The sequence below is a fragment of the Podarcis erhardii genome, assembly GCF_964252035.2.
Source record: "Podarcis erhardii genome assembly, chromosome: 8".
NCBI classification, from domain to species: Eukaryota; Metazoa; Chordata; class Lepidosauria; order Squamata; family Lacertidae; genus Podarcis; species Podarcis erhardii.
This window is the reverse complement of record NC_138499.1, coordinates 631,153-642,292: the sequence shown is the minus strand read 5'-3', so window position 1 is coordinate 642,292 and position 11,140 is coordinate 631,153. Positions and strand designations below refer to the sequence as shown.

General features: G+C 57.1%; 1 protein-coding gene across 3 annotated transcripts; it reads right to left on the bottom strand.

The window, feature by feature from the left end:
• Window positions 1-241: 241 nt before the first annotated feature.
• Window positions 242-10,848, bottom strand: LOC309349269 (sphingomyelin phosphodiesterase 5-like). 3 transcript variants are annotated; one of them, XM_081875047.1, is made up of 9 exons: window positions 10,386-10,848; window positions 8,037-8,161; window positions 5,450-6,484; window positions 3,438-3,510; window positions 2,373-2,513; window positions 2,186-2,275; window positions 1,778-1,841; window positions 1,259-1,409; window positions 242-1,072 (listed from the first exon to the last, which is right to left on the bottom strand). In XM_081875047.1, the coding sequence occupies exons 3-9, from the start codon at window positions 6,374-6,376 to the stop codon at window positions 974-976; spliced, it is 1,545 nt and encodes a 514-aa protein (XP_081731173.1). In that variant the 5' UTR covers window positions 6,377-6,484; window positions 8,037-8,161; window positions 10,386-10,848; the 3' UTR covers window positions 242-973. The 3 variants fall into 3 exon arrangements, with proteins under 3 accessions (XP_081731173.1, XP_081731172.1, XP_081731174.1); XM_081875046.1 differs by lacking the exon at window positions 8,037-8,161; XM_081875048.1 differs by lacking the exons at window positions 8,037-8,161; window positions 10,386-10,848 and adding an exon at window positions 7,565-7,646.
• Between the last annotated feature and the right edge of the window lie 292 nt (window positions 10,849-11,140).

Below are 11,140 nucleotides of genomic sequence, written 5' to 3'. Positions count from 1 at the left end.
TGCTCAAGATGGGAACGCAGGGCAGGCCGGCCATCTTGGCAGCAGTCAGAACAATCTCAGCAGAAGCTGTCTTAACCTGCTTTTTTACAAACAGTTAAACCTGCAGTGCTCAGAGCGGACGTCAAAGGGAACTGCGCTTATTTGGGATGGCAGTGAGTGCAGCCCAGCCTCAGGGCTCCACGGATCTCAAGAACGCGAGCTGCTGGGACTCTGGCCAGATGCCACTCCAAAGCCACAGATCTTGCACAAAAACGAGCAGAGGTTTATTGAAAGGTATGAAGGTGAGCAGGTAGGCACTCACCTTCGGCACAGAGGGGCTAAGAAGTCCTTCTGCATTTCACAAACTGTTGGGTGAAAACACAAGCATTTGGGGTGGGGAAACTTCAGCCCTGAAGCAGGCGAGGGCCATCATGGCAGTCCCAGAGGGTAGCCACGCCAGCCGTGCTCCCCTATTTCCGCCAAGCTAAGTGGTGCTGCCACCCCCCAGGCACCATCCCTCACGCTTGGGGGGGCACCTTGAGTTGACAAATGAGGGTCACCCCTCCAATTCCACGCTCCACAGGGCCTTAGAGGGACGAGTCACAATCACGCCATGCAGGACATTTGTTTTTAAGCCTCAGTTTGGTAAAACCCTTGATAGCTTGCAAGTGCTGGGGGTGTGTGGGTGATGGCCGTTGCAGGCCTGCCCTTTGGCCCTGGGGCAGCAACTGGGGTTCCTGAAGGTCGTTCTCAGATTGGCAGGTGGAGGGGGTGCCTCGCCCACAAAGGGGCCTGCCAGTGCAGCCCCTTCCCACACCTCCAGCTTGGCCTGAGGCCTCCTCTGCCCCAGGAAACCCTGCCCCGTACAGAAGCACAGCTCCGCCTCGCCACTCAAGCTGGGCCCAGGGCCTGATCCTGCTGCTGCTGCTGAGCTGTGAGGAGGGTGTGTGTCTTCTGGCTCACAGACGCCTCCCTGGCTTGGCATGGGAAGAGTTCACACTTCCGGCTGTGTTGTCAGGCGAAGCTGCAGGCCCACCGGCAGGTGGTCTGAGAAGGTGGCCAGGCGAGTGATGAAGAAGAACTTCTCCACAGCCTGGAAGCAAGGGGGGGGGGGCGGAGAGGGACCATGAGGGCAGGGAGGAGAGCGAGTGGAGGTGGGAGCCCCTTGGGCACCCCTGCAACACCCACCTCCTCAGTTCATGAGCAAGAGAGCATTTAAGGCCCCCCCCCCACAGGGCACTGCGCACTTGCGGCCTCTGCCTGGCACCCCCCAACTCACCGTTTTCAGCTCCAGGGGGTTGAGGTGTTCCCGGTAAAGGATGTAGTCAATGCGCCGCCCCTCGCTCGAGGTCACCGAGGGGTCGGGGGTCCCGTTCTCCGTGATGGGGCCGGCCAGGTACTTCCGCCGCCCCTTGGGCTCTGTGAGGGTTCTGAGAGGCAACAGAAAGACGTGTCCAGCAGGAAGGGGCTGTGGGTCTCAGGGCAGCCCCTCCTGTGGGGTCCCGCATTGGGACACCTCATGCTGATGGTTCACTGCAAACGGCCCCAGAAAATCCCACCCAGCACCTTGCTCTTCTTCAGAGGAGGGCTTCCCCCCCCACACACTGCTCCCAGCTCAACATGGAAAAGACCATGTGCAAAGTCCCCCCCCCCCCCCGCACAAAACCCAAATTTTATCCTGTCAATTTTGCCACTGCCCACACCCCAGCAAAGGAAGAAATCAGCCGCCACCCCCATCTCTGGCAAGTCCAGAAATCCTGCCATGGAAGGAACCGCCCATCCCAATTCAGCCCCTCACCTCTGCATGCGCTTTGGGGTCGACACAGCCTTGCTATAGATCTTCAGGTAATTCATCAGGGTGCCTGTGGGGGGGAGGGACAGTTGTCAGTTCAAGGTGTGGCACTTTGGCACTCTTCCCCCACCTGTTCATGCTTGGGGGGCTGCCCTCCAAGGCTAGCTGGAGAGTTGGGAAGAGAAGAGGTGGTCTTTCTGCAGTCAGGCCAGCAGCACAGCCCACCCCCATCTGACTTGCCATGATGCCCCTCTACCTGCCCCCCCCCCCCCGCGGAAGCACCTGTCCTCTGCCCAACAGTAGAGACCAGAGAGAAAAACCCATCCTTGCGCCACAGGGCAGAGTGCAGGAAGGTCTAGAAGCAGAGGCAAGGCCAAGGTGGGGCAGGCATGCTGTGTGGGGGCAGAGACCCACCGACAGCCCAAGGCTTGTCCTTCCGGGGTCCGATGCGGCACGGATCTGTGTAGACGTTGAAGATCTCATGCACTTGCTCCAACGCATCTCCTGTGGAGAAAGGAGCAGGGAGGGAGGACGGCAGGTGAGGGGGAATCCTCAGACACCCCCCCCTTGCCAGCCCCCTCCAGGAACCCCACCTGCGTACCTGTTGAGCAGTTGTCAAAGTTGAGGTCCCCACAGTAGATGTCGAAGGCCACAATGTCCCCAGGCTGAGCATTTGCATCCTGGAATTGCTGGGCCCAAAGCAGACTCAAAGTCAGCTGGTCGAACCGGACCTGGCTGTCAGCTGGGAGAAAGTGGGAGGAGGCCTCAGCCCAAGAGGGCACAGCAAGCAGGGGGGAGGTGGGGAGAGGCCTGAGCGAGGGACCCTCCCTCTCCTGCCGGGATGTGGGGAGAGGGCAGGAGGAGGAGGCGGCCAGGGGAGAGACCGGGTGGGGTAAGCACACAAGACCCTGAGAGCCTGCTGGGTCAGGCCTATGGTCCACGTTGGTGGCTCTTGCTGCCTCCTGGGGAAGCGAGTGCCATAGTTGAACTCTGCTCTGCATGAAGGAGGACTTTCTTTTATCCATCCTGAATTATTATAATTATAATTATTAATTTAATTTATATACCGCCCTACACCCGCAGGTCTCAAGGCAGTTCACAGGATAAAACCAGAATATAAAATTCAAAAAGTACATAATCAAAATAAAAACAACAACCACCCAATAACCCCCAACACATTTTAAAAGGGCATAGGATGTCAATCAAATCAACCAAAAGCCTGGTTAAAGAGGAACGTTTTTGCCAGGCGCCTAAAGATATATAATGAAGGTGCTAGGAAAACTTCCCTGGGGAGAGCACATCACAGACGGGGAGCCACTGCAGAGAAGGCCCTGTTTCTGTGTTGCCACCCTCCGAACCTCTCAAGGAGGGGGCACACAAAGGAGGGCCTCAGAAGATGATCTCAAGGTCTGGGTAGGTTCATATGGAAAGAGGCGGTCCTTGAGTTATTGCGGTCCTGAGCTGTTTAAGGCTTTATAGGTCAAAACCAGCACTTTGAATTGGGCCCGGAAATTAATGGGTAGCCAGTGCAGTCGGAGCCGGATCAGTGTGAGATGCTCAAATTGTCTTCCAACATGCAGCTTCGTTGGATGTCCACAAGGTATGTTATATATAGTGTCATGTGAGAGAGGGAGAAGAAGACACCCTCTCCCCGTCCTTCACTTACCTTCTGGAGCGTGCATGTGGGTGCAGTTCAGGTACCCCACAATCCTTTGCCCTTGGGAAGCTCCCAGTTGCACCTGAAACACACAGGAAACATGGCAGGTCAAGCATCACCAAGGGAAACCTTCTAAGGGGAGGCACTCCAGGGAGAAAAGAGATTCCAGCAAGCAGCCCCGAGACAATCTTGGTCCATTCTCCAGCCCCCAGGAGACCCCCTTACAGACCTCCTGGAAAACAACTCCCGCCTCTAAACGAGGGCAGAATCTGCAGAAGGCACAGGCAGTTGTCGTCATCGTCCCCCGCCCCCTGCCATGCTTCTGAGGACCCTCACTCAAATGCGCCTTTTGCTAACTCTGGGGCTGCTGTAAGGGAACCCCAAAGGCAGGAAACAGAACCACTTTTGCAACTTCCACACCTGCAAGCGTGCACCCGCACACTTACACTCGCACACTGGAGCAACTTTCTGATCAGGTTCAGCTTGGTCTTCCAGTTAATGTTTGCCAAGGGCTGGAGAAAGTGCAAATCTTGGACAAACAAGAGTGATTTTGATTTCGGGCAGGGAGGCATGTGGAGGGCAGGGCTAGGAAATCCTCGGACCAGTGGAGAATTTTTTCCCTGGAATGGGTCTTTCGGGTGTGAGGCGGGGTGTGGGATGAGACCAGTTCTTGGTGCTCGGCTAGGAGACCCAATCTGCTGCTGGGCCCCAGCAGTGCGCCTCCATTTCCAGGCAGGGAGGAGGCTTGCCATGAAATCAGGAGACCTCATTGTGGTTGCCCAGCTGCAAGAGAAAGCACCCCTACCCACGCTCAAGGACTCTCTAATCTTCGGCTGTACGCACAACGTATGTTTGAAGTGTATGGCTTCACAGCCGTAATCTGTTAAGGGTGCTGAGAACTGTAGCTCTCTGAGGGGGTAAACCAGTTCCCGGAATTCTCTGCGGGAAGCCATGTGCTTTAAATGCACAGAGAGAAGCCCGGCAGCGGATCCAAGGGAGCGTGGGAGGGAGGGCTGCTCCCCAGACAATCTCTTTGCTCCCTCGCCCCCCTCCCGGTTCTGGGGTCCCATGCTGATCAGAAAATGGCAGCAAAGTGACAAGCTCTCTTTGGAGGTGGCTGCACCTAATCCAGCCACGTCCCTGCTGGCACGGGAAGTACAGGAGCAGCAGCAAGGGCACAGCACTGCCAACCTTCCTTTGCCAGGACTCCTGCCAACGCAACAGCACCCTCAATGCTGCCGAGTCCTCCCAGGACTGCCTGGGGGCAGCAGCAGCAGCAGCCCTTCAGCACCCAGTTCAGCCCTCCGGAAGTGAAATGGCCCCTCCCATGTCATTTCCTTGTGTGCCAGCGACTTTGAGGGGGGCATTGCTAGGGTTCAGCATTAGTTGTGGGTCCCATAAACGAGAAGCAGGAGTCCTGCTTTGAGGAGAGAGGGGAGAAGAGGCAGGCAGGCAGGCGGAGGGCTTCCCTGCTTCGGTCACAGAAACACCCCACAAGAGAGCAACATGGGGGGCTGCCTTTTCAGAAGCCAAATGTAGGTCTGTCTAGTGTAGAGTGGGAAGGAACCCCCAAGGGTCATCTAGTCCAACCCCAGAAATCAAGCTTATGGTATTAATTTACAAATCCCTGAACAACTAGGGTCCTGTCTGAACCCTCATATCCCAGCTTGGTTACTGAGATCATCTGCAGCGTCATTGGGGGAGTTGTTGTTTGACAAGAAGATACTGAGCCTTTAGTGTCATGGGCCCAGTCCTGTGGAACTCCCTGCCACTAGAGATTCAGCAGGCACCTTCTGTTTCAACTTTTAAATACCTGCCGAAAAATTTTCTATTCCGCCAGGCCTATGTAGGCAGTTGAGAGAACATCCCCCACAATGGTCTGATGATGTTTGTTTTTAATTCTTTTGCATTCAACTTGTTTTTATGTTTATGATATATTTCTATGACATAGCGGTATGGAAATATTGTTGTAAATAAACAAGCAAGCAAGCCAAGGAGCCTCCCCCCTCCCCGCCTCTCACCTGCACACAGAGCAGCCCTTTGGCGCTGAAGGCGTCCTCGCCAGTGCCGTTGGGGTAGCAGTGGTACTGCACGGCCAGGACTGGGTAGCGGCTGGCCAGGAAGAGCCCGCTGTTCAGGAGCTTCAAGGCCGAGCAGCCCACCACCCCGAGGGTGCCCACGTCGTAGATGATGTGCTCATAGCAGGGGGCGAGGAAATGGCGCACCTGCCCCGAGGCCTGCCGGTCAAAGACCTCCTGCAGGCACACAACGTCCGCGTAGGGGGGGAAGTGGGTCGTGATCTCCCCGGCAGCCGCTCCTTCCTCTTCGAGGGGCACCTCAAGTATCACATCCCCGCTGAGCTGAGGGGAGCCCTGGCCGGACCGTGGGGGGCTGGCCTCCATGGACCCATACTTCCGCACGCCCGAGGGGCTGAAGCCAATCTGGAAGTCCCCCCGGGGGCCTGGCTCGTGAGATGGTGGGGAGCCGGAGGCCGCCCGCGCCAGCGCATGGCCGATGTGCTTGGCACGCCACTGCGTCCGTGACAGGTTGCTGAACTTGGCCAAGCCAACGGGAAGCAGGCAGAGGTTGCCGCTGACCACACTGAAGGTCTTTGCCGGGCCGGGGAGCACCCACGGGTCTGGCGGGGTCTGGCTCGGCGTGTGTTGGTAGGCAAAGGGGCGGCGGGCGGCCTGCAGGGGCAGCCACAGCAGGAAGGCCAGCAGCGAGAAAGGGGCAGAGAGGAGCAGCAGGGGCACCAAGACGATCCCCTTGCCGGCCGCCTCCAGGGCATAGGGCAGCCCGTGCTGGTGTTCTTGCTTTTCCTGGGTGGTCTGCTGCAAGGCCAGCAGCTGGTTCACCAGCCAATAGCTGGGGAAGAGGATGTGCCGCAGCACAGAGTCCATGGCCGCCAGGACACAGTTGGAGTAGGGCGACTCTCGCAGACCCATCCTAGGGCTGCAACAGGGCCTTCTGACGGGGGCTGCTCCGGGCCCCAAATGGATCCTGGGTGGCTGGCCTCTGGGTCACCAGGCCTCTTGGCTCTGGGGGGCCGGATCCTGTGGAAGAGAAGTGGTAAAAGTGAGAGGCTACTCTGGTTAAAGGAGGGGGGTCCTGGGCTCAGTGATGTGGTCTGGCAGTTAGATTCTGCCTCCTTCCTGAACTCCAAAGGGAGCAGAGTGAGGATGGAGTAGTTTTTTGAGGGGAGAGGGTCCAACTAGGACTTTGAGCAGGGCAGAACTGGAGGAGGTGCTGGCCTCCTGTTCCTCCTGGCCCAACCTGGCCCTCCTGTTCGTGCTCAGCCACCCTTTTTTCAACCCTACATTTGAAAAACGCCTTCTCAACATCAGCTCTTTTTTGGCAGTTGGAACACAACAACATTGAGGGGGAAATATCAGAATAGATAAAATGCCGGAAGGGCGAAGAGCATGTCAAGCCCCAAGCGCCTGATCTCGTTGTTCCAAGCGTCGCTCTGCGGGTGCGCCTCGCAGAGAAGGCTCTCCGGTTTCTGGGGCTAAATAAATGCTCTTTGAAGCAGATGCAAAGAGGGGGCGTCCCAGGGGGAGAAGGTGCCCACGTGGGGTGGGGTGGGGAGGCTGGGCTGAAGGTGCTGCTGCTGTACAGACTCCACACTCACCCCGCCTCGGGCAGACGGGATAGCTGCCCCCTCCCCGGAAAGCGGGTCCCCCGCTCCTTCCCGCAGGTGCCTCGCCCGCCTCTCCACCCAGCCGCCTCGCGCGTCCCGAAGCGGAGCAGTCAGCGCGCCCGGCCGCCTCCCTCCCTCGGGGCGCGCCTCGCCTCTGGCCCCGGCAGGTGAGGACAGCCGCCCGCCCCCTCCCGGACCCGCCTCGGCGACTGGGGGCGGCGCTGGCTGGTGGGCGAGTTCATGGTTAGCCAGCCTCCCTCGGGCAGCTTGGAAGAGACGCTCCGGCTCGTCCCGTCCAAGCATCCCGGGCAGTTCGTGGCGGTTGAGGGCGAGCCCAGCAGTTGGCACCCGCAGGGCGCGAGGACGGGCGGGCAGAGAGGGGAGGAAGGGGGATCCTGTGCCCGCCGCCCGGGATCATTCTCCTGGCCGCCCCGACAGCCCCCTGGATCCAGGGGGGAAGAGGAGCCCCCAGGGAAATCCCCACCGAGCTTACCGCCTCGGGCGCCTGGGCTCTGCGGGCGCCACCCGGGGCAGAGGCGCCCGCCCGCCCGCCCGCCCGCCTCCTTCCCGTTGCCCGGGCGAGAGAACGGAGGAGCGCGGCAGGGAAGGAGGGGCCCCGGCCCCCAAGGCCCCTTCCCCGGCCCAGGGGCAAAGGGCCTGCCGCCACCCCACCTGCCCCACATCGGGGCAGCTCCTATAACCCCCTCTGCTCTTCCAACCAAGCAGCCTAAATGTCTTTTTCAGGAGAGGGCGTTTCCCCTCTCCAGGGACCACTGCCACGTCCCCCCCCATCTACCCCGGTTCTACTGGACCCCCCTTTGCACCCACCGCCCCTCCTATTGTTTCATTGTATTAATTATATTCTATTTATTATATTAACAATATAACAGTTAAAAGTCCTTAAACTGAAGGGGAATACTTCCAAGGCCTGGTTGAAGAGGATTATTGCTATTATTAACCTTGACCTTACTGGAGTTCTAGTCCCCACTCGGCCACAAGGCTCCCAGGGCGAGCGTGGGCCAGTCACCACCTCTCAGCAGAGGCAGATTTAGGGGAGTGCGTGCCGCTTCGGCTGCAGTGGGCGCAGAGCCTCAGGGGCATCAGATGATGGCATCACGAATGACGCTGCTGAAATTTGAGAGCCCAAAGTCCAACGCTGCTCCCAGCCTAACCTACCAGACAGGGTTGTTGTGGGGGATTAACAGTGTGTGGGGGGGGGCGGGGAGAGAACCACGTGTGCCACCTGGGAGAAAGAGGTGGCACAGAAATGCAGTCAATGAAAAGAGAAAGGTGGACAGCGCTGAGCTAGAGGGACCAAGAGCCTGGATCTGAGGCCGCTCCTTGGAGGCTGCGCAGCAAACCTGCCCTGGGACCACCCTGCTCCAGACGCACCAGCTGCCTGGAGTTTTTGAGGGCGAGTTAGGGGGCCTTGATGTAGGGTGAAACGCTACCTCCCTCTAGGTGTCTCTTTCCCCCTCCCCCCATATAAGCCTCCCGTGGGGCACCCCAAGAGAGTGGGCAATGCTGGTGGACCTGGGTTCAGATCCCTTCTGTGCTGTGCCGCAGAAACAACAAGGACCCGTTTGACCAGGTTGTGGGTTTGAGTGAGCAAAGCAATTTGGACGCCACGAGCACAACAACGTCAACATCCTTGTCATTAGAATTCTCCTAATCATCCTAATTACCACAATTCCAAGGCACAGGCAGGCCTGCTGAGTGCCTTCGAGAGCAAGCACACCTGGTGGGCGGAGGTCAGAACATCCGCTCTTTTTTCACATTCATGAGCTGGTGTAATGACAGCACTTTTTCATTGACATACCACATTGGTGGGGCTGCCAGCTGAGTGGCTGTTGGATTCTGGAATGGAGAGGGGGAGGGGAGAGGTGCAAATGTGCCAGCAGAGCCAATCTTGCTGAAGCATTTGCACTGCGCCATCCTCGTCCCTCCATCCCAAGATGCAGCAGTGGCTCAGCTGGAGAGAGGTCAGGTGAGCAGCGCAGGCCATCCCATGCCAAGAGCCTCCTCATAAGAACCTGGTTACAGCTGGATCAGTCCAAGGGGGGGGGGTGACCCACCTAGGTCAGCACATCCTGTATTCCACAATGGCCAACCAGTCTCCCCATTGAGGGAAGCCACCATTGCAGGAGTTTGAATAGATGACCCCCAGGATCCCTTCCAATGCTACAGTTCTATGAAAGAGAAGCGCATGAAGACCATAGAATGGTATGATTGGAAGGGACCCAACAGGCCGTCTAGTCCCACCCCCTGCAATGCAGGGAACACAGCTAAGGGCTCCAAAGAAAATGTTGCTCATGGAAGTAAAAATGCAAAGGCACCATTGGGGTAAAGCAGCAAACAAGATAAGATAAATGCTTTCCTAGTGTGTCAAAAGGAAGAGGAAGAGAATAATAATTAGGTCTGTTTATCAGCAGAGAAGACGAGATATAAAGATACACAGAGTACACCGAACCGTTTTTGTATTCAAGGAACAGGATGTGGGTGCTAGAGGATTAACAGAATTACCACAGGTCACGAGGTGGGCCAGACTTGTGTGCATGTTTATAATTATGTGCAAACTGCTTTTTACATATGTCTCAAGGCCAGTCCTTTTTTTCTTTAAAAAATGTTTAGGGGTACTCTCAATTTCCTACTCATATTGAAATACTGCCCCTCAATGAGGCCAAACTTAGATTCACAAAATGTACCCATGCGTCCCCCTAGAAAAAAGCACTGCTCAAGGCCATTGACAGGTGTCCCACCAAAGTGACTATGCGACCATGGGACTCCAACTCCCAGCAGCCCCAGCGGCCAGCCTCCCCCATCCCTGGCCTTCACAGAGAACCAGTGCAGGGAGAGCCATTTGGACCCCTCCTGCTGCAGGGGCTGCTTAGGAGTGAACTAGCACCAGCAAGGGCCAAGGGCCGAACGGAGGAGGAGTCACATTACACAACACCTCCACCTGCAAGCTATGACCAAACCCCTCTGCTTTTGAGCCATGTTTGAGAAGCAGTGGACTCTCCTTCATTGGAGGATTTTAAACAGAGGTTGGGTGGCCATTTGCCAGGAACTCTCCAGCTGTGATTCCTGCATTTCAGCGGGTTGGACTAGATGACCCTTGGCAGTCCCTTCCAACTCCACAATTCTATGAGAGCAAGTTCCTTAGGGATCTGAAGCCAGAAGGGGGCCCAGAAGGAGGTTCAGATGAGGCTGGAGGAACGAGCCTTTTCCCCCGTGCCCTCCTGGGCATGGACAGACCTCCTCTGCCCAACTACAGTGCGAGGGCAAAGGGAACAGCCCCAACCCAAAGCACTCACCTCTCTGGGTGCTTGTCCAAAGCGGTCCAGGGGTAACCGGCTGGCTGCTGGTTGTGTCCAGCTGAGATCCTCCCCAAGAGCACCTGAGAGAAGAAGGCCTGGTGGGGAAGTGAGGCACAGCTGGGATCTAGGCAGCCACTCTAGGTGTCCTGTCATGTGTTCTAAATAGCCGGGCACTCAGTCATGGCTCATTGTGATCCAGCTGCTTCGCCAGAGAGCTCCTGAAGGGCAGGCGCTTTGGGCAATCCAGCTCAGACCCAGCGGCTGACTAACAGGTCTTGCACCCGGACTTCCTTCAGCTTCCTGGTTTGATTGCAGATTAAATGCTGCAGAGCTACAAATTCGCAGGAGCCTGCCCAGAGGTAAAAGGTCTAATTATGGTCTCACGTGAGGAGGTGATGATGGCAGTGGTGATAAGGCAGCTCATGTGCTGCAGCCAGAGTGCAGGGGAGGGTTTTACACTCCAGGGAAAGAGGGCGTTCTCTCCAGGCAAACAGTGTTCTGCCAAGCTTCGGATAATGAGATGCAGATTATTTAGGAGGGAGCACATCCCAGTCATAAACACATTTGCCTGGAAGCAGATTTCCCTCTTCCTCTTTCCTGGCATGGCACTGAGAAAGTCATCAGCATCAAACGTATGTTAGCAGAACTCCTTGCCACCACACTCCATGCTTGGTGTTTGTAGCTGGCAGAAGAGCTGACACACACCTCCACCGGCCGGGTCATGCAGCATCCAGGCCCGGAAAGTACCGTAT